Source organism: Anabas testudineus, chromosome 13, assembly GCF_900324465.2.
Source record: "Anabas testudineus chromosome 13, fAnaTes1.2, whole genome shotgun sequence".
Lineage (NCBI taxonomy): Eukaryota > Metazoa > Chordata > Actinopteri > Anabantiformes > Anabantidae > Anabas > Anabas testudineus.
Genome location: NC_046622.1, coordinates 374,884 through 398,850, shown reverse-complemented (window position 1 = coordinate 398,850; position 23,967 = coordinate 374,884). Strand labels below are relative to the sequence as shown.

General features: G+C 43.3%; 2 protein-coding genes and 1 pseudogene across 2 annotated transcripts; all 3 read right to left on the bottom strand.

Annotated features, from left to right (window-relative positions):
- Positions 1-2,513: 2,513 nt before the first annotated feature.
- LOC113170392 (olfactory receptor 11A1-like) lies at positions 2,514-3,479 on the bottom strand. The gene has a single exon (XM_026372471.1). The coding sequence runs from the start codon at positions 3,477-3,479 to the stop codon at positions 2,514-2,516; it is 966 nt and encodes a 321-aa protein (XP_026228256.1).
- An 11,639-nt stretch (positions 3,480-15,118) lies between these two features.
- On the bottom strand, positions 15,119-16,033 carry LOC113174491 (olfactory receptor 11A1-like). The gene has a single exon (XM_026378546.1). It carries the CDS (start codon positions 16,031-16,033, stop codon positions 15,119-15,121), a length of 915 nt encoding a protein of 304 aa, XP_026234331.1.
- A 6,622-nt stretch (positions 16,034-22,655) lies between these two features.
- LOC113170368 lies at positions 22,656-23,614 on the bottom strand (annotated as a pseudogene).
- Positions 23,615-23,967: the final 353 nt, after the last annotated feature.

Sequence of the window (23,967 nt, the reverse complement as noted above, 5' to 3'; positions counted from 1 at the left end):
TGCCAGCAGTTGAGTAAACCTATGTGGAACCTACAGCTATGCTGTTAGTTCCACAGTCTGGATTAGCCACACTCATACCATGTCAGTGATCAAATGCAAACATACTGTAAATACATATCTTTGTAGGAATGTGGAGAATAATATGCCTCTTTCTGGTTTATGATGGCTGTTTCACCTCATTCCCAGCTTCTAGTCACTCTCTCTGCTGTTCCATGGTGCAAAAACAACCTTCACCCCTCCCGTTCTCACTGCCTGACCTCTGCTTTACTGGCTAAGACCTTTTGATGTCAGCTGATTCTGCTGCTGCTGGCACAGCTGCCACTAAGGACTAAAAACCTGTAACTGTGTGTACAATTCACATTAAATATCAGGACATAAACCAAGCTGAGATGCTGAGATAGAACTGTGCCGAGGCATAGATCAGGGCACGTAATGACCCATTTCCGGAGGTTTTTGGAGCTTAGTGTTCCATGGAGCACAGTGTCCACAGTTTGGGAACCGCAGAGTTGCTTTTGATCTTTGCAGATGATGTGGTCCTGTTGGCTTCATCAAACGGTGACCTTCAGCAGAACCTCTAATTTGGAAAATGATCAGAAGTCTTAGCCCCAAGTAAAGGAGTTTAAGTATCTTGTTTAATCCTCTTGTTTATGAGTTGAGGATAAAATTAAGTGAGAGATTAAAGAGACTGACGAATCAATTAAATTCATTTATAAAGCTCCACATACCATAAATGTCATCTCAAGGCACTCTACAGTATAAGGTTTAAGTCCTTACAGAATAGAACTGTATAAGGAATTATTAGAAACCACTATAGTAGAGGTGTATTGGTGCCGCATCAGCAGTAATATGGACATTGTACCAGGCACCAAAAAGCAAATAATTCAAGTTACTGGTCAGTTCAAGTCCCAGTCCTCAGCTTGTATGGTAACAAGCTCGGGGTAGAAAAAAAAAATTCAGCCACGTTTTTTTATTTTTATTTATTTATTTTTAATTTTTTTTGCTATTATACTTTTTTCAAAAAACTTTATTTTATAAGTTAACATGCATCAAATTAGTCACTAATAATAAGACTACAAATTGATTTATTATTAGTCTGAAGCAGTAGGTTATTACAGTCCTAATATTCCAGTCCACTCTGTTCATTCGCTGTGGTATAATACCATAAATTCATAATTAGAAATCACTATTCACACTGCATGTCAGAACAAAAAACAAGCCATCAAGTCCGAGGAACTCTCTGTAGACCTCTGTGAAATAACTGTGGTCCAAAAAAATGCTAAGATAATTTCCTTAAGTAAAAGTTAAAAGTTCAAAATGTTACTTCAAAGTAGAGGTCAGTGTGTTAAGGTCAGAGAAAGATTGTGGGGGTAATAGGTACCAATCTAACAGTGACTCACAGCGTCAACATGACGTGATCTGTCTGAAACCCTAACCCTTTGACTCTTCAACCATTCTAAAAACAGGTTTCATCACAGCATGATCATCACCGTCACTACAAAACCTAATCACAGTTGCAGTTTAGTAGCATTTAATGGTATCTTTCATAAACCGAGACAAACAAATCACAGTTCCCAGTATCTGGATGGGTCTGTAAAGGATATGGTTTCCATGACGAGGGTAGTGCCCTGATATTGTGAAGAAATTAAGATAATACATCCATGTCTGAGACAGTGTGTTCTAGTGTGTGGTCAATTGGTATCAGATTGTGTGTGTTCTCAAAAGTTGAATCATTACTGCAATAACAGTAAAGAAGCAAGTATTTTGTACCAGGATGAACTAAAGAGGGAACTGAAGCTGACACAATGTTGGTAATACACAAGCAATCAAATTTTATTTGTCCAGATTTGTGTTATTCAAACTACTTTACACATTACTAAAAATATGAAAATAACAACTGTACTGTTTAAGTACTGTACTCAACTACAATTGTGAGGGATTTGTACTTCCATTTGTATTCCATTTTCATTTTTTTTCTCCTGATTCTAAAATCAATCATGTCATCAATGTCATGTCAAGATAGTTTTAATCACTTATTATATTATATTATATTATATTATATTATATTATATTATATTATATTATATTATATTATATTATATTATATTATACACACCATATTAGTGTTTGTGACAGAAATAAGTAGGCAGTTCAATCTGGCTCAATATGTCACATCTATTCTCTTTTTATGAGACTGTACATTTGTCCATTTCCTTTTTTTATGAAAACAAAAATATTGTTATTAGTGAGGTCAAAAGCAAATATTTCTCAAATCTTCTCCTTGTAGATCATCTAACAAATTTGTTAGATGATCTACACAGAACCTTTCGTATGTTGGACATGTTCAGGCCATACATGACTGGGTTTAAAAGCGGCTGACATGTAAGAAAATATGATGACAAAACAATTCGCGTCACATTTGGTAAACTGCTCATATTAAATCTGCTCTGTAAAATTTCAAATAAAGACCCAAAAGAGAAGTTGAGCAGAGAAGCAAGGTGACATTTATTTTTTTCCTACTCCAGCTGAACACATCTGTTGGATGATCTACACTTCCCAACAAAGTGTAAAATAAACCTTTTACAGATTCTATGAATTTTCGACATGTTCAGGCCATACATTACAGGGTTGAAGAGCGGCTGGCATGTGAAAAAATACAATGACAAAAATATTTGCAGAATATTCGGTACACTGCTCATATTAAATCTGCTCTGTAGTATGATAAAGAAAGACCCAAAAGAGAAGTTGAGCAGAGAAGCAAGGTGAGGTGTGCAGGTACTGACCGCTTTCTGTCTGGTCTGTTTAGAACCAGAAAAACACACTTTAAGAATCCTCATGTAGGTGTAAAGAATTACAGATACTGGAACACAGATAGTGAGAGAAGCAGCAATAAGTTCGTAGATATTATTTACTGTGGTGTCTGAACATGCCAGTTTTATGATGGAGTAATTGTCACAATACACTTGATGTATGATGTTCCCACACAGCTGTAAAGAGGCAGTCAAACAGACTGTGACAAAAACTCCAAAAACAGGAGGCAACCATACAACAGCAACAAGCAAGGTGACCTTAGTAGATGTCATATGTGTGTTATATTGTAGAGGACAACAGATAGCAAGGTATCTGTCATAAGACATGACGGCTAAATTAATAAATTCTACACTGCCATAAGTGTACACACAGAAAACCTGCAGGAAACAAGACTGAGTAGAAACAGTGTGGATGTCAGAGAGGATCTGAACCAGGAGAGATGGAAACAGCCCTGTACTACCAAACAGTTCGTTAACAAACAGGCTGCACAGAAACATGTACATAGGTTCATGTAAACTTCTGTTTGTACAGATAATCACGATGAGCAATAGATTAGCACAAACTATTAAAACATAAAAACACAGAATAATGAGAAAATATAGATATTTTAAATTTCCAGTGTCAAAGTAGGCAGAAAGTACAAAATATGAAACATGTGTAGAGTTGATCATGATTCTTTGATTTAAAACATAATAACACACCTAGAGAATCAAATGTAATTCAAAATTTGCAAAAATCCAGTGCGACTATTTTACATTTTACATATGTAGAGAGAAACTAAAGAATAAACACCAGCTGTATGTTATCTATTTACATTCAAGGACTAGTAAGAAAACATTGAGAACACCTCGAGCCTAATTAAAATTAGCATTATAGACAGTTAACAGTAAACACTCAGTATATGCGGGTCCCTCCTCACTAAAGTCAGACTCGGCTTCTGCTTCTTTTAAGCTTTAGTAAACGCCCACAGTAGTAGATGTATGTCATTATCAAAACACAGACCGTTACTGGCTTAATTTCCAGACATGTTTAAACATTTTTTGCAACTTCAACAGTAAAAGGGACAGAGAAATGGGAAAGTACGGATATTTTCATATAAATAGCTACTAATATTTTTTGTAAGAGTTGACAGATATCCGTCCAAAATAGATGCTTTAGGTGAGTTGTGCAGCTTCAGGCTCCATTTTCTGCCCCATGTTTTTCATTTTGGTCACCTTCGTGTTCCCCACTAATTTTCCATTTCCCCAGCTTCACTAATCACTATGATTGTTTGGACCCGTTTGACCTTGCCTGTACCTTGCCCTATGTGTTGTTTTTGATTACTTCACACAGTCCTGCAATTCTGGACCTCAGACCTTGACTGGATTTTCACTCTTTTTTGCCTGATTTTCAAGTTTACACTGTATATACAGTGTGTATATATATATATATATATATATACATACATACATACATACACATTATATATATATATATATATATATATATATATATATATATATATATATATATATATATATATATATATATATATATATATATACACACACACACATATATATATACACACACACATATATATATATATACACACACACACATATATATATATATATATACACACACAGCTTGAGGGACAGAGATCTCAGATGTTGTTCTTGGGATCTGCTGGAGCCACTCTTGCAGTTTGGGAGTTACAGCCCCCAGTGTTCCCACCACGGGTACCACTTGGACCTTCACCTTCCACATCTTTTCCAGCTCTTCTTTCAGCCCTTGGTATTTCTCGATCTTCTCGTGCTCCTTCTTCCTGATGTTGTCATCACTTGGGATTGCTACATCTATCACTACAGCTTTGTTCTCCTGTTTGTCCACCACTATTATGTCGGCTTGGTTGGCCATTACCAGTTTGTCAGTCTGTATCTGGAAGTCCCACAGGATCTTAGCTCGGTCACTTTCGACCACCTTTGGAGGTGTGTCCCATTTTTACTTTGAGACTTCCAGCCTGTACTCTGCACAGATGTTCCTCTACACTATGCTGACCACACTTATCCAGTCCGAATGACATCCCGATGTCTTGGCTGTATATCCTGGTGGTATGTATCAGCAAGTCGATGTCTCGTTCACTCTTGGCATAGAGCTTGATGTCATCCATATAGAGGAGGTGGCTGATGGTTGTGGCAATTCGTAGTCGGTATCCATAGCCAGTCTTGGTGATGATCTGGCTGAGGGGATTTAGGCTTATGCACAACAGCAGTGGGGACAGAGCATCTCCTTGGTATATGCCGCACTTGATGTTGACTTGGGCTTGAAGTAGGCCTCTAGGGTTGTTTTCCACTTTCTGGATGAAAGTTCTTAGAGTCCTGTTGATCCTATACAGTTCCAAGCATTCCATGATCTATGTGTGAGGCCTTGAGTCATAGCTTTCTTGTGGTCAATCCAGGCAGTGCACAGGTTGGTATGTCTGGTCTTACAGTCTCGGGTGACTGTTTTGTCTACCAGTAGCTGGTAGACACCAGGGGTGCTTTGTTACTATCAATTCCTTTCTGGGCACTGCTCATGTATTGATCCATGTGCTGCATCTTGGCTGCTATGATGCCTGACAGGAGCTTCCATGTTGTGCAGAGGCAGGTTATTGGGCGGTAGTTGGATAGGACTGCTCCCTTTTGGGGGTCCTTCAGGATCAGGACTGTCCGGCCTTCCATTTGCCATTCAGGGTGGGTTTCATCCACTAGTAGATTGTTCATTTGCGCTCGTGGAGTGAGGTTAGCTTCTTTAGCCAGTAGGCATGGATCATGTCAGGACCTGGTACTGTCCAGTTCTTCATACCCGAGACCCTCTCTTGGATGTCTGCCATTGTGATGGTAACTGGAACTTGTTCAGGAAGTTTGCTGTGGTCTGCTCTTAAGTCCACCAGCCACTGGGCATTGCTGTTATGTGATGCCTTCCTCTCCCATATGCTTTTCCAGTATTGTTCAGTCTCCAGCCTTGGTGGGTCTGCTCTCATGTAATTACCCTGCCACTGTGAGTGCACCTTGGATGGCTCAGTGGAGAACATCCTGTTTATTCTCCTGGTCTCAACTTCTCTGGTGTATCTCTTCAGCCGGGTAGCCAGGGCTGTGAGCCTTTGCTTGGCAGTCTCCAAGGCCTCAGGTATGGCCATGTTACTGTACCTCTTAAGCATCTGATTCTTCTACATGATACCTTTCTGTAATTCCGATAGTTGGCTAACTTCTCTCTGTGTTGCTTTGATCTTAGCCTCGAACCTCCGTTTCCATGGAGGATACTGCACCTTATGGCTTGATCTTATAGCCAAGTACCTCAAGGATCACAGGTTGCTGTGTTGTATATTAGCTGATTGGTCTCAGTGATGGTCAGAGTTGGTATTGTCTGCTGTGCTGCATCCACATCTTCTAGCAGACTTTCAGAAGATACTTCACTTATTCTTGGTAACTGGCCCCAGGGGCTCCAGGTGTCCATCTTAGCCATGATCTTCAATCTTAGGTCAGCTGCTCTTGTATTGAGCTCTGTTACTGGGGCTTGGAACCCAATCTCTGGTGGTGGGGAGGATGATTGTAATATCTCCCCGCTGACCTGACTCCCCCTTGCCGTAGCATTTGTGTTGTACCTCATCAATCTCTAGTTGTGACATGAGTTGTATCTTACGGATGTTAGAGCACTGTGCTACTGGTTGTTTCAGTGTTAGCCTTGATGGTGGGTCTCGAAGTGTCCATAGTTCCCACATCCTCTTCATGTAGCCCCGCTCACTAGGGTTACTTGTGTAGTAGCATTCCAATAGTTCCCTGTTCTCATCTCTTGTCCATGAATGTCTTATCCGTGTTCCAGTAGCCCACTTCTCATTAGGTTGCCCTGGTTCCCCAACACCTGACGCGGACCTTGTTGACCCGGGTGATGTCCAAGCCGGTTTGACTGAGTGTTTCCAACTCTCATTATTCAAGGTAGACAGGTAGCATTAAGGGCCTCGTCTAAGGGCTCTCCAGTCTGCTATAATATATACACACATGTATATATATATATATATATATTCTGCATCTTCCTTTGCACATGCACTAACTGGAATCTATCTGATAGATACAATATATAATAAAATGTTGTGATCTATAGTGTCGAATGCAGCACTAAGATCTAACATGACGAGTATAGAGACTAGACCACTGTCTGATGCTCCTCCTGCCTGTCTGCCCCTGATTTCCTGGTTTGGCCTGTTCCTTGTTTTCTTTCTCTTCTGTCAGGTGACCTGTTGATTGCAGATTGCCCACACCTGTGTCCGCCCTTTCCCTTTATTAGCAGGTCTGCCAGTTTACCACATAGTCTCACATTGACCTGACAGCAAAACTGTCCATCACTAATCTTCGGACTGCTTTCTGATACAAACCCTGCCTGACCTGAAACCCGTATCTGCCTGACTACCCCCTAACCTGACCTGCCTTCTGTTCTGACCTGCCTCAGTCTAAACCTCCAGTGCCGTGAGTGTTATCCTACTTGGGCTGTGCTTTTCCTCATTCTGCCTTCCCAGGAGAGGACTCACACTCTATATCACCTGAACCTCCGGTACTGTGAGTGTATTCACCTAACCTGATTTGTTTCCCTTTCTCTCTGTTTCGAACCTGTTCCTCCTTCCAGTCCTTTACCCTACTCTGTCTCTGTGTTTGGACCTCAGACCGTCCCCTCTGCTTTTGGACCTGCCCTACCTACCATCTATTGGAACAGCCTTTTCTGTGTATGACCTCTGACTGTCTTATCACTCTGAGTTTTGGATCATGGATATCAGATCGTTTTTGCTTCTGTGTTGACTTTGCACACTCTCATAACCAGCCATTAGGCTTTTGCTCTGTGCCCCAGGATATTCTGTTTCCACCTGCCTCTCTCAGCTCTATGTGCTCACCAATCCACACCGGCCATCTTAGACATTGGCTACAAGACTACACCACTTCCGGATCATCAGCACCTCTCACCTCTACACAGCTGCTGGATCATCGCCACTCCTCCCTTACCAGTTCACCTCATCGCTCTCACATGGGTCATAAACTCTTCTCATTACATCAGTATTCTACTGTGTGACTCCGGCTAACCCTGTCTCCTCTCATAGACCTCCACCTACATCAGAAGCCACCCCTCTTCAGCTGTGACATCACTGGACCTCCTCACATTCATATTATTATATTTTCTTTTGTAATAAAGCTTCTTAAACTCCATTCTGTCTTTCGAATCATCCCTGGGTATGGAGTTTGATCCTGTGTCCTCCTCCTCTGATCCTGATGTTGATGGTTTGGATGAATTAATTACTGAAATTAATTCAGAATGATCTACAGGAAGGAAGCAGTCTAAATACGAGCATGGTCTTACAAATTAATCTAAAAGTTGAACATACATTCATGCTGTATGCAGGGAGGAACACTCCCGAACGCTGTTTGGAAGGCTATTCCATAACTTTGGGGCTTTGTAAGAAAAGGCTCTGCCCCCAGCTGTAGTTTTTATGATTCGAGGTACTGACAGGCAGCCAGCATCCTTTGATAGAAGTAGGCGTGGGGGATCATAAGACACTAGCAGTTCACTTAGATAACAAGAAGCCAGTCATTACAGTGGCATTGTCTTAATGGTTGTCAAGTGGCAGAAACTTGAACAACCACAGTCTTTTTTTTTTTTTTTACAAATCATTTCTAACAGTAGTGGTAACAATTATTGTGGTGGAGTTTGGACAGAATCCTCCTCTCAGCCACAACATGTAGAGCAGGGGTCACTAACAAGGAGGACCACGGTCTAGATCCAGACCCAGAAGCTGTCCCATACGGACCCAGAGCTACAGACCAAACCGAACGTTTTGATTTCAAATCTTGCGGGACACCTTAATTTTAATTTGCACGGCTATTTCGCTCTTTACAATAGTTATTTAATGGACGCGAGAACGCATTGGCCAATTGAATGCGAGTTAAGTTCCCACCTGACTTCACTTAGCCAATCGATTCTGTGGATCACAGGCAGTAAAATTTGCGACTCAACAGTAGATGAGAGAAAGTTCGGGGTTGGAAAGAAATTAATAAAGAAAGACGGTGATAACAGAGAGGAGAGAGATACAGACAAGGGAGAGAGAGACAGACGACAGAGAGGAGAGATACAGACGACAGAGAGGAGAGAGAGACAGACGACAGAGGAGAGAGAGACAGACGACAGAGAGGAGAGAGAGACAGACGACGGAGAGGAGAGAGAGACAGACGACAGAGAGGAGAGAGAGACAGACGACAGAGAGTAGAGAGAGAGACAGACGACGGAGAGGAGAGAGAGAGACAGACGACAGAGAGGAGAGAGACAGACGACAGAGAGGAGAGAGACAGACGACATAGAGGAGAGAGACAGACGACAGAGAGGAGAGAGACAGACGACAGAGGAAAGATACAGACGACAGAGGAGAGAGAGACAGACGACAGAGAGGAGAGAGAGACAGACGACAGAGAGGAGAGATACAGACGACAGAGAGGAGAGAGAGACAGACGACAGAGAGGAGAGATACAGACGACAGAGAGGAGAGATACAGACGACAGAGAGGAGAGAGAGACAGACGACAGAGAGGAGAGAGACAGACGACAGAGAGGAGAGAGACAGACGACAGAGAGGAGAGAGACAGACGACAGAGGAAAGATACAGACGACAGAGGAGAGAGAGACAGACGACAGAGAGGAGAGAGAGACAGACGACAGAGAGGAGAGAGACAGACGACAGAGAGGAGAGAGAGACAGACGACAGAGAGGAGAGAGAGACAGACGACAGAGGAGAGAGACAGACGACAGAGAGGAGAGAGACAGACGACAGAGGAAAGATACAGACGACAGAGGAGAGAGAGACAGACGACAGAGAGGAGAGAGAGACAGACGACAGAGAGGAGAGATACAGACGACAGAGAGGAGAGAGAGACAGACGACAGAGAGGAGAGATACAGACGACAGAGAGGAGAGATACAGACGACAGAGAGGAGAGAGAGACAGACGACAGAGAGGAGAGAGACAGACGACAGAGAGGAGAGAGACAGACGACAGAGACGGAGAGAGAGACAGGCGACAGAGAGGAGAGAGACAGACGACAGAGAGGAGAGATACAGACGACAGAGAGGAGAGATACAGACGACAGAGAGGAGAGAGATACAGACGACAGAGACGGAGAGAGAGACAGACGACAGAGGAAAGATACAGACGACAGAGAGGAGAGAGACAGACGACAGAGAGGAGAGAGACAGACGACAGAGAGGAGAGAGACAGACGACAGAGAGGAGAGATACAGACGACAGAGAGGAGAGAGAGACAGACGACAGAGAGGAGAGAGACAGACGACAGAGAGTAGAGAGACAGACGACAGAGAGGAGAGATACAGACGACAGAGAGGAGAGAGAGACAGACGACAGAGAGGAGAGAGACAGACGACAGAGAGGAGAGAGACAGACGACAGAGAGGAGAGAGACAGACGACAGAGAGGAGAGAGACAGACGACAGACAGGAGAGGGACAGACGACAGAGAGGAGAGAGACAGAAGACAGAGAGGAGAGAGACAGACGACAGAGAGGAGAGAGAGACAGACGACAGAGAGGAGAGAGACAGACGACAGAGAGGAGAGAGACAGACGACAGAGAGGAGAGAGACAGGCGACAGAGAGGAGAGAGACAGACGACAGAGAGGAGAGAGACAGACGACAGAGAGGAGAGAGACAGACGACAGAGAGGAGAGAGAGACAGACGACAGAGAGGAGAGAGACAGACGACAGAGAGGAGAGAGATACAGACGACAGAGAGGAGAGAGACAGACGACAGAGAGGAGAGAGACAGACGACAGAGAGGAGAGAGACAGACGACAGAGAGGAGAGATACAGACGACAGAGAGGAGAGAGACAGACGACAGAGAGGAGAGAGACAGACGACAGAGAGGAGAGAGACAGACGACAGAGAGGAGAAAGACAGACGACAGAGAGGAGAGAGACAGACGACAGAGAGGAGAGAGAGACAGACGACAGAGAGGAGAGATACAGACGACAGAGAGGAGAAAGACAGACGACAGAGAGGAGAGAGACAGACGACAGAGAGGAGAGAGAGACAGACGACAGAGAGGAGAGAGACAGACGACATAGAGGAGAGAGAGACAGACGACAGAGAGGAGAGAGATACAGACGACAGAGGAAAGATACAGACGACAGAGGAGAGAGAGACAGACGACAGAGAGGAGAGAGATACAGACGACAGAGGAAAGATACAGACGACAGAGGAGAGAGAGACAGACGACAGAGAGGAGAGAGATACAGACGACAGAGAGGAGAGAGACAGACGACAGAGAGGAGAGAGAGACAGACGACATAGAGAAGAGAGAGACAGACGACAGAGAGGAGAGAGATACAGACGACAGAGAGGAGAGAGAGACAGACGACATAGAGAAGAGAGATACAGACGACAGAGAGGAGAGAGACAGACGACAGAGAGGAGAGAGACAGACGACAGAGAGGAGAGAGACAGACGACAGAGAGGAGAGAGAGACAGACGACAGAGAGGAGAGAGACAGACGACAGAGAGGAGAGAGACAGACGACATAGAGGAGAGAGACAGACGACATAGAGGAGAGAGACAGACGACAGAGAGGAGAGAGATACAGACGACAGAGAGGAGAGAGATACAGACGACAGAGAGGAGAGAGATACAGACGACGGAGAGGAGAGAGACAGACGACAGAGAGGAGAGAGATACAGACGACAGAGAGGAGAGAGATACAGACGACAGAGGAGAGAGATACAGACGACAGAGAGGAGAGAGATACAGACGACAGAGAGGAGAGAGACAGACGACAGAGAGGAGAGAGACAGACGACAGAGAGGAGAGAGACAGACGACAGAGAGGAGAGAGACAGGCGACAGAGAGGAGAGAGAGACAGGCGACAGAGAGGAGAGAGACAGACGACAGAGAGGAGAGAGACAGACGACAGAGAGGAGAGAGACAGACGACAGAGAGGAGAGAGACAGACGACAGAGAGGAGAGAGACAGACGACAGAGAGGAGAGAGAGACAGACGACAGAGAGGAGAGAGAGACAGACGACAGAGAGGAGAGAGACAGACGACAGAGAGGAGAGAGACAGACGACAGAGAGGAGAGAGAGACAGACGACAGAGGAGAGAGACAGACGACAGAGAGGAGAGAGACAGACGACAGAGAGGAGAGAGAGACAGACGACAGAGAGGAGAGATACAGACGACAGAGAGGAGAGAGACAGACGACAGAGAGGAGAGAGACAGACGACAGAGAGGAGAGAGACAGACGACAGAGAGGAGAGAGATACAGACGACAGAGAGGAGAGAGACAGACGACAGAGAGGAGAGAGACAGACGACAGAGAGGAGAGAGATACAGATGACAGAGAGCAGAGAGGAAAGAGATACAGACGACAGAGAGGAGAGAGACAGACGACAGAGAGGAGAGAGAGACAGACGACAGAGAGGAGAGATACAGACGACAGAGAGGAGAGAGACAGACGACAGAGAGGAGAGAGACAGACGACAGAGAGGAGAGAGACAGACGACAGAGAGGAGAGAGATACAGACGACAGAGGAGAGAGAGACAGACGACAGAGAGGAGAGAGACAGACGACAGAGAGGAGAGATACAGACGACAGAGAGGAGAGAGACAGACGACAGAGAGGAGAGAGACAGACGACAGAGAGGAGAGAGACAGACGACAGAGAGGAGAGAGACAGACGACAGAGAGGAGAGAGAGACAGACGACAGAGAGGAGAGATACAGACGACAGAGAGGAGAGAGACAGACGACAGAGAGGAGAGAGACAGACGACAGAGAGGAGAGATACAGACGACAGAGAGGAGAGAGAGACAGACCACAGAGAGGAGAGAGACAGACGACAGAGAGGAGAGAGACAGACGACAGAGAGGAGAGAGATACAGACGACAGAGGAGAGAGAGACAGACGACAGAGAGGAGAGAGACAGACGACAGAGAGGAGAGATACAGACGACAGAGAGGAGAGAGACAGACGACAGAGAGGAGAGAGACAGACGACAGAGAGGAGAGAGACAGACGACAGAGCCCACAAAAGAGGGCGTTTTTCAAATGTTTTTAATATTATTTAGACAAAGTATGTGGTACTTCAAAATATATATATGCGGCATATACAGTGGCAAGAAAAAGTATGTTTGGGATTATGTGGATTTCTGCATGAATTGGTCATAAAATGTGCTCTGATCTTCATCTAAGTCACAACAATACAAAAACAGTCTGCTTAAAATAATAGTACACAAACATTATATGTTTTCATGTTTTTATTGAACATAACATGTAAACATTCACAGTGCAGGGTGGAAAAAGTATGTGACTTAACAAATGGTTGACCCGTCTTTGGCAGCATTAACCTCAACCAAACGTTTCCTGTAGTTACAGATCAGACCTGCACAACAATCTGGAGTAATTTTGGACCACTCCTCTTCACAAAACTCTTTCAGTGTATTAATATTCTTGGGATGTCTGGGATGAATCGCTTTCTTAAGGTTATGCCACAGCATTTCAATCTGGGTTGAGGTCAGGACTCTGACTGGACCACTCCAGAAGGTGTATTTTGTTCTGTTGAAGCTATTCTTCTGTTGAATTACTTCTATGCTTTGGATCATTGTCCTGTTGCATCACCCATCCTCTGCAGAGCTTCAGTTGGTGACAGATGTTCTTACGTTTTCCTGCAAAATGTCTTGATAAACTCTGGAATTCATTTTTCCATCAATTACAACAATCCGTCTAGCCCCTGAGGCAGCAAAGCAGCCCCAAACCATGATGCTCCCTCCACCATGTTTTACAGTGGGGATGAGGTTTTGATGTTGGTGTGCTGTGCCTTTTTTTCTCCACACATAGTGTTGTGTTTTCTCCAAACAACTCAATTTTGGTTTTATCTGTCCACATAATATTTTGCCAGTAGTGCTGTGGAACATCCAGGTGCTCTTTTGCAAACTTCAAACATGCTGCAATGTTTTTTTTGGACAGCAATGGCTTCCTCTGTGGTGTCCTCCCATGTACTCTATTCTTGTTTAATGTTTTCCTTATTGTAGACGTGTCGACAAAAATGTTAGCATGTGTCTTTAGCTGACAGTCTAGGATTCTTCTTTACCTCATTCAGCAGACTGTTACACACGAGCTAACTAGTGGACCCAGTTGCAGAAGGACAGCAGGACAACAGAGTGCGATTTCCCACATAAGATTTATTAACAGAAATAATAACTAAATGCAGAAAAGAGGTGATGTAATGCAAACAAAAATCAAATGAACAAACCAAAATCTCAAAAGGTGAATCAAACTAAAAAACACTGCAAAAGGCAGGCAAACTAGGAACTCACTAGTCTATAGAATAAACAAAAACTCACAACTAAACACAATACAACAGAAATCAAAATCACAGCAGAAGCTGGAACTAACAAACGAAAACAAAACCACAGCAAACGCTGGGATAAATAACCTAAGACTACACAGTCAAAGCTGGACCTAGAAGAAACAAAAAACGCAGCTAAATGCTGTAACAAACTACAGAGCAAACAAACTGACTAGACTAACAAGACTTACGAACCGTGGAGAACAAAGCTAGAGGTCAGGGAAAAGGTAAATGGAAGAGGCAGGGAACAAACAAGGTAGACACACTAGCAAATAACAAACACACAGACATGGACTTAAATACAAGACAAACTAATGATTAACACAAAACACCTGCTTAAACCCACACCTGTTGCCACTCAAATCAGCCAAGGCCTGTCCCCGGAAGTGAGGAAAACAGAGACAGAGACCTCCGGGGACACTGCCTCAGCTGGCTGGAGGAGGGAAATGTAACACGGACTTGCAGTCATCTTTACAGGACGACCACACCTAGGGAGAGTAGCAACAGTGCTGCAACAGTAAACTGGTGTGTGTTTTTAAAGGGCAGGAAAGCTTTCAGCAACACATCCAATATCATCACACTGTACTACATAAATCTAGGTGTTAAAATTACCCATGAATTATTATATATGTTTGGATGATTTGGACCCAAGATTTGTATTTTTATCCTAAAATTGTCTACATTACAATTTATGTCTCCATGTCTTGCTCTTGAAGTTTGTCATTAATGAAAGATCTTATCTCTCTGAATGACATTATTTGTGTACATGGTTCTTTACAAATTATGTAACAAATGTAAATGTCTTTCTTTTTCTTAAAAAATACTATAGTGTAGTCCAAAGTAAATATTTACTGGTTACTCAAGACACTTAACAAAATTATTAATTGATCTACACTTCCCAAATGAACTTAAAGTAAACTTTGACATTTAGTGCGTATTTTGGACATGTTCAGGCCATATATTACAGGGTTCAACAGTGGCTGGCATGTAAAAAAGTACAATGACAAAACTATTCGCAGCATATTCGATACACTGCTCATATTAAATCTGCTCTGTAATATTTCAAAGGAGACCCCAAAACAAAAGTTGAGCAGAGAAGCAAGGTGAGGTGTGCAGGTACTGACCGCTTTCTGTCTGGTCTGTTTGGAACCAGAAAAACACACTTTAAGAATCCTCATGTAGGTGTAAAGAATTACAGATACTGGAGCATAGACTGTAAGAGAAGCAGCAATAAGTTCGTAGATATTATTTACTGTGGTGTCTGAACATGCCAGTTTTATGATGGAGTAATTGTCACAATACACTTGATGTATGATGTTCCCACACAGCTGTAAAGAGGCAGTCAAACAGACTGTGACAAAAACTCCAAAAACAGGAGGCAACCATACAACAGCAATAAGCAAGGTGACCTTAGTAGATGTCATATGTGTGTTATATTGTAGAGGACAACAGATAGCAAGGTATCTGTCATAAGACATGACGGCTAAATTAGTAAATTCTACACTGCCATAAGTGTACACACAGAAAACCTGCAGGAAACAAGACTGAGTAGAAACAGTGTGGATGTCAGAGAGGATCTGAACCAGGAGAGATGGAAACAGCCCTGTACTACCAAACAGTTCGTTAACAAACAGGCTGCACAGAAACATGTACATAGGTTCATGTAAACTTCTGTTTGTACAGATAATCACGATGAGCAATAGATTAGCACAAACTATTAAAACATAAAAACACAGAATAATGAGAAAATATAGATATTTTAAATCTCCAGTGTCAAAGTAGGCAGAAAGTACAAAATATGAAACATGTGTAGAGTTGATCATGATTCTCTATCACACTAATATTATGTGAAGGACAAAACCCAAACAAACAGTATTTTACCAACTTAAAGTCAAGGAAATAGAAAGAATTTGTAAAAAATAAAAAAACATAATTACAGTTAAGCTAATTGTTGTTATTGTAATGGATTCCTTCCTAACTAAACTGAAACTCTTCTTCTGCTTCTTTTAAACTTCTCCCAGTGGACGCCCACAGCAGCTTGTTGATGTCATTATCAAAACACATGCTGTTACTAACTTCATGATTGAGCCAGGAAGAATAATAAATTGTTAAATGTAACATTTGTTGCTGCTTTAACTTCTCTGTCTATATCTATCTATCTTTGTATATTTTGTATTTTATATACACTGCCCATCTAAAAAAAATTACTCTCTAATATTTCGTTGTCTTCTCCGGCACATCCCAAAGAGTGGGATGTGCCAGTGGGGTCAAGGCCTTTACTCTGTGGTGACCAATCAATGTGTGAAAATTATGTGTCCTGCTCCCTGAACCACTCTTTTACAGTTTGAACCTGATGAATCCTGACATTGTCGTCTTGGAATATGTCCGAGACATCAGGGAAGAAAGAATCCATTGATTAATAACTTGGTCCTTCAGTATATTCAGGTAGTCAGCTGACCTCATTCTTTGGACTCATAACGTTGCTGAACCTAGACCTGACCAACTGCAGCAACCCCAGATCATAGCACTGCCCCCACAGTCTTGTACAGTAGACACTAGTCATGATGGGTGCATCACTTCACCTCCTCTCTTCTTACCCTGATGCTCCATCACTCTGGAACAGGGTCAATCTGGACTCATCAGACCACATGACCTTCTTCCATTGGACAGTTCTTAACCCAGTTTTAGTAGTTTCATCAGTCTCCTCAGATGTTTTCTTTGATTCATTTGATAATTTGACTCTTCTAAAACCGATGAACATATTTTCCTCAACCACAGGATGTGTCTTCAGACATGGTTGTTTAAGAAATGAGAAGCTGCTCACTGCATCAGTTAGAGTTCAATAACTTGTTGGCAGCTGAAACATAATCATCCATGCAGTAAGTATCCAGTGGGAAGCTCTTACCTTTTTGCTTAGTTAAATCCAGGTGGGGACTTTTTTTTTGGAGAGGTAGTGTATCTTTGAACATTATCTCCATATTGATCAGTAAGTTATCAGTAAGACCAAAGTTGATGTTAAAAATTTCTGTATTGCCACAACCTTTTAAGGTGAGACAGTACTTCATTTCGTAGGGCAGTCACCCGGGGTCGGTGGTTTAAGTCTCGGTTCTTCCCAGTTCCGGACCACATGAATTGTCCCTGAACAAGACTGGAACTTACATTTACATTTACATTTTAGTCATTTACCAAACACTTTTATCCAAAGCGACTTACAAGTAGGGTACAATGGTAGGCAGGGTAAGCGTGAGTAGGTCTTACCTAAGGATCCCTACTGGAGGTAGGCCACAGCTGGGATTTGAACCCCAGTCTCTATATATCCCTATCCCTACATATTTATGTAAATACAACTAGAGGGAAACAGTGGAAACCAATTATTAACTTCTTTATTAAGTGTTTTGGATCATTGTATTGCTGCATGATGAAGCTCTCCCCAGTTAGTTTGGATTTAAATTTTATTTGTATAACAAAATTCATTTCAAAGAACTTTACAGTGTTTACAGTTTATCTCTCTCCTGTTTTCTCCCTCATTCTCTCCCTGCTCACCGTACTGGACCTGAACCTCATCTGCCCCATCTCTGCCCAATTCCCTCGCCAGACCTGCCTGAGCTAGACCTGCCTTTGGCCTACCCCCTCGGCTACCATGAGTGTTTCTCTTAATCTGTTCTCTCCCTCGTTGTTCCCTTCCCTGCTCTGACTCTGTGTGGACCTCCTAGTCTTTGAGCCAGACTGTCGTTTTACTGTGGATTTTGCCTGCTGGACTTCTCTTTGGACCTGTCTTCACTGTGTATGACCTGGACCTGACCTTGGATATAAGTTTATTGGATTTATTGTTTGAACTGCTTTTGTGCATGACCTTGGACTGTATTATCACTCTGTTTATTAGATTTTGGGCTACAACATCATCATGATCTGTATTTGGATTTGGAATGTCTCTCATTGTGCTTCTGCAAACTGTATTTACTCTCCTGGACTCCTTCCGCTATTGCCAGCCGCCATTCCCAGTACTCACCTTCTCCATCTGACTCCATCTGCTCCACGTGCTCGCCGTTGGTCAGCCATATTGGCTGTGACATCAGATCACCTCTTCCTGTCAGCAACCACTTCCAGTTCACACCCAGACCTCCACACCCTGCTCCATCTCCTCCCAATAGGTGCTCCGCAGAACTAATTGACTTTTCCCTTGTACTCTTGTTGAAATAATCCCTTGAAGATTGTTAGTGACCTTTACCAGTGCTGTTTCTGTACTATGATGTAAATCCTGACTGGAAATCTTCATACAAGTTATTAATATTATTCCAATTATTTGGAATAGTCATTTAGAGCTAGCTATTACTCCAACAGATAATCCAACGAAAAACAGTGCAATCAATCAGCTTAATGTATGTCAAGCTGCTGCACGAATACCACACCGCCCGGAAACGGGACCTTCAGAATAAGAGGCCAGTCTGAAAAGTAGTCGGCAGATCCTCACACCGTCTGCTAACGCCGCTGCTGCGTGACGTCATTCAGACGGTCACCTCCAGCCTGCAGACCAGACACCCTGACGCCTTCTTTATGATCTCTGGAGACTTTAATCACATCACGCCACCCTCAATAAGACACTTCCTACCTTGACCCATTTTGTGAGCTGTCCCACCAGGGGGGAGAGGACATTGGACCTGATGTATGCTAATGTTAAAGATGCCTACAGCTCCACTGCCCTCCCCCCTCTGGGAAAGTCGGATCACAACCTGGTACATCTCCTCCTGCAGTGGCAGCCTGCCACCATTAAAACTGTAAAGAGGTGGACAGGGGTGGCACCCTCTGCCCTGCAGGGATGCTTTGAAGAGACAGACTGGAAGACTCTCTGTGAACCTCACGGTGACGACATTGATGGACTGACAGACTGCATCTCTGACTACATCAATTTCTGTGTGGACACCCACGTACCCACAAAAATCATTTGCTGCCTCCCAAACAATAAGCCCTGGGTCACTCAGGACATCAAAGCCATCCTGAATGACAAAAAGTGTCACTGTTTCGGCCTGGCACCTGGCCAGCTTTGGATTTTCCCCAATTCTTCCTCTCCCTCTGGTCTCCACCCACCAGCCACTTCTCTCCCTGTGCTGCTAGTCACTGATTACACATTGGCTCCACCTGTGTCCCCCTCTCCCTACAAAAACTCTCCTTAGTCATCTCCCCTCTGTCAGATCGTTGTCATTAACCAGCTTGCTCCTAGCCTTGCTCCTAGCCTTGCTCCTAGCCTTGCTCCTAGCCTTGCTCCTAGCCTTGCTCCTAGCCTTGCTCCTCAACCCTTTTTTCTTCCCCCCTAGATCCTCTGGACTCTGGAATTTTTGTGAGTTGTTTTCCTGCCATTGCAGTGGTTTTCTGTTGTACTTTAGGTTCTTGTTTTGTTACTTTGTTCCCCACCACATTGGTAGTTTTATGTTGTTACTGACGTTACTGCCTGCTTTTCTAGTGTCCGTTGACACCCCCCTTAGTTCCCTGTTTTGTGTACTTTTGTATAAATAAATCTGGTTTTAAGTTCATCCCTGCCTCGTCCCTTTCCCCTTAAACTGTGACAAAAAGAAGGCATTCAGATCAGGAGACAGGGAGGCAGTTAAGAGGGTCCAGAGACTGCTGTCTGTCAGAATCAGGGAGGGGAAGGAGGCTTACAGAAGAAAACTGGAACAAAGCCTTCAACAAAACATCACCAGGGAGGTTTGAAGGGCCATGAGGACCATCACTGGCTGCAAGTCCAGCAGCCAGGAGACTGTTTCAACTAATGTAATAATTTTTCAACCGATTCCAGGCTGATCCACAGAGCCCACTTCAGTTCACTAGCTGCTCCTCAGTCCCTCCCCCACATGACTCAGCCACCACCCAAATGATCTCAGCTGAGCAGGTGAGAAGAGAGCTGAACAGGCTTCACCCCACAAAAGCTGCAGGGCCAGATGGAGTCAGCCCAAGCGTGCTGAAAGCGTGTGCTCCTCAGCTCTGTGTTGTTCTCCAACACATCTTCAACCTCAGCCTACACCTGGAGAGAGTTCCTCTTGGGTGGAAAAAGTCGTGCCTTGTTCCTGTGAATAAGACGCCACGTCCCAGAGTCCTCAATGACTACAGACCAGTGGCTCTGACATCACACATTATGAAGGCTTTTGAGAGGCTGATCCTGGAGTCCCTCCGACCTCTGGTCAAACCCTCACTTGACCCCCTCCAGTTTGTTTATCAACCCCAAGTTGGAGTGGATGACACCATCATGCATCTGCTCCATCGTACCTTCGCCCTCCTGGACAAGCCTGGGGGCGTAGTGAGGATAATCTTTTTTGATTTCTCCAGAGCATTCAACACCATCCGGCCTGCACTGCTGGGAGAGAAATTAAAAAACATGCAGGTCAACACTCCCCTGATTTCCTGGATCATGGACTAACTCACTAATCACCCACAGTATGTCCGTCTGCAGAACTGTGTGTCTGACACTGTGGTCTGAAGCACAGGTGCTCCACAGGGGACAGTTCTGTCTCCATTCCTCTTCACCCTGTACACCTCAGACTTCAGGTACAACTCAGAGTCCTGTCATCTTCAGAAGTTCTCTGATGACTCTGCAGTTGTAGGATGTATTAAGGGTGGAGATGTCACGGAGTACTGTGGAGTGGTGGACAGTTTTGTGGACTGGTGTGGACTCAACCATCTGCAATTCAACATCAATAAAACAAAGGAGCTGGTGATGGACTTCAGGAAATCTTGGAGTCCTGTCATCCCTCTCTCTTTATACAGGGGGAGGTGGAGGTTCTATCCGAGTACAAATACCTGGGAGTGTACTTGGACAACAAACCGGACTGGACTAAGAACTCAGCAACACTGTACAAAAAGGCTCAGAGCTGGATCTACTTTCTGAGGAGACTCAAGTGCTTTAACGTCTGCAGCACCATGCTGTTGATGTCACCGTTTCAGCCTGGCACCCGGCCAGCTTTGGATTTTCCCCAGTTCTTCCTCTCCCTCTGGTCTCCACCCACCAGCCACTTCTCTACCTGCTCGCCCAGTCATTATTTGCACATTCGCTCCACCTGTGTCCCCTTCTCCCTACAAAGACTCTCCTCAGTCATCTCCCCTCTGTCAGATCGTTGTCATTTACCTGCCTGCTCCCTACCAGCTCTCAACCTGCTACCAGTCCTGCTCCTAGCCATCCTCCTCAGCTCTGTTTTCCTACCCCCGGATCCTCTGGACTCTGAGTCTCTGAACTTTTGGACTTTAGTTACCTGTTTCTGTGTGTTGTTTTCCTGCCATTGAGCAGTGGTTTTCTGTTGTACTTTGGTTTCTTGTTTTGTTACTTTGTTCCCTGCCACATTGGTAGTTTTATGTTGTTACTTTGTCTTCATGTTTTCTGCCAGCTTTTGTAGCGTTTTTTTGTTGATACCCACCTTAGTTCCTAGTTTTTGTAGTCCTCTGTGAAAAAATTCTGTTTTCATTTATCCCTGCCTCATCCCTTTCCCCTTACTTGTGACAGTGGATGTTTTATGAGTGTGTGGTTCCAGTGTTTTCTTCTATGCTGTGGTCTGCTGGGGCAGCAACATGAAGGTGGCAGACACTAACAGACTAAACAAACTGATCAGGAGGGCTGGCTCTGTTCTCGGGGTGGAGCTGGACCCTCTACATGTTGTTGTAGCTGAGAGGAGGATGCTGTCCAAACTCCTCAATCCTGGAAAATCCCTTCCAGCCACTGCACAGTGTGTTGGACAGAGGAGCACGTTCAGCCAAAGACTTATTAACATCAAGTGCTCCACAGAGAACCACAGGAGATCCTTTCTACCTGAGACCATCAATCTCTACAATGACTCCCCCCTCTGTAAGTGTTGGGGGAAGTGATAGTTGTGTCGTATACTTGCTGTCAATCCACAATGGGCTATAAATATTGATACATTTTCATACATCTATTTTACATATTCTGTATATATATTGAGTTTTTGTTGGGTATTAATGTTTTAGTATTAATGTTATTGTGTATTTATGTTGATGTGGATCTCTCCTGGTTCCTTTTCTTTCTGTCTGTGTTGAGAACAACTGTAATGAGGCAAAACAATTTCCCTCTGGGATTAATAAAGTTTCTTGAATCTTGAATCTTAAACACTGTAAAGTTCATTGAGATGACTCCTGTTGTGATTTATCGCTATACAAATAAAATTGAATTTTAATTATAAATTAAATCAAACAATAAGAAAATTGGATTGCCTTTAAATGTTTGTTAATTAAACTGTGCAACCATTATCTTCAAACTGAAATCAAGTCCATTAATGCGTCACTTTATGAAAAATCCCCAAAAAAAACAACAGTATAATAGTATAATCATTGTGAAGCACTAGTGCACAATCTGCCATTTGATTTAAAGTCATAAAGGAGAGGAACAAGATTCTTGATATTTCAAAAACAGATATCAATTAGCTTTTTAACTTGTTTTAATTGCTGTAGTTAGACTGATTTGCCCACCCAGGGACTCTGGAAATAATTTGACCTACACTTCCCAACAGCACCTAAAAGTAGAATTTTACATTTAGTGCGTATTTTGGACATGTTCAGGCCATAAATTACAGGATTCAAAAGAGGCTGGCATGTAAAAAAGTACAATGACAAAAATATTCGCAGCATATTCGGTACACTGCTCATATTAAATCTGATCTGTAGTATGATAAAGAAAGACCCAAAAGAGAAGTTGAGCAGAGAAGCAAGGTGAGGTGTGCAGGTACTGACCCCTTTCTGTCTGGTCTGTTTAGAACCAGAAAAACACACTTTAAGAATCCTCATGTAGGTGTAAAGAATTACAGATACTGGAGCATAGACTGTAAGAGAAGCAGCAATAAGTTCGTAGATATTATTTACTGTGGTGTCTGAACATGCCAGTTTTTTGATGGAGTAATTGTCACAATACACTTGATGTATGATGTTCCCACACAGCTGTAAAGAGGCAGTAAAGGGTAAAACCATGTCACAGCAATAACCATGGCGCTTTTCTTAAATGTCATAAGTGTGTTTTATTGTAGAGGAAAACAAATAGCAATGTATCTGTCATAAGACATCATGGCTAGGTTTACATATTCTACAGCCCCATAGAAGAATAAAAAGAAATCCTGCAGGAAACAAAGAGAAGCAGAAACAGTGTGGAGGTCAGACAGGATGTGAACCAAAAGAAGTGGAAACACTGACGTACTACCAAACAGTTCATTTACAAATAGGCTGCACAGAAATAGGTACAGGGGTTCATGTAAACTTCTGTTTGTACAGATGATCACGATGAGCACAAGATTGGCAGAAACTATTAAAATGTATAAAAACATGACAATCATGAAAAACAGGTATTTAAATAGTCCAGTGTCAAAGTAGGCATTAAGTGTAAAATATAAAAAATGAGTAGAGTTTATCATGAGCTTCATTTTGTTTCATTAAGCAGTAAGAACTGTACACCACCCCTAATTTTAAATGTATCATGTATATAACAGTAAAGGTAGAATGATGCCGAACATCTTGTCACTGTGTGATTACAGGCCCCTGTTGATCTGCTGTCACCTCATAACTAAGCTGAAACTAGGCTTCTTCTTCTTCTGCGACCTGTGACCTGCGTGTTTTTCAATTTCTCTCCCAGCAAAACTTTTTCCACCCAAGAGGAACTCTCTCTAGATGCAGACTGAGGTTGAAGATGTGTTGGAGAACACCACATAGCTGAGAAGCACAGGCTTTCAGCACCTTGGGCTGACTCCTTTAGAGCTGTAGGCATCTTTAACTTTTA

Bases quoted from the DNA above. Each gene is read 5' to 3' on its own strand.
- LOC113170392 (XM_026372471.1), bottom strand. From the start codon at position 3,479: ATGATCAACTCTACACATGTTTCATATTTTGTACTTTCTGCCTACTTT.
- LOC113174491 (XM_026378546.1), bottom strand. From the start codon at position 16,033: ATGATCAACTCTACACATGTTTCATATTTTGTACTTTCTGCCTACTTT.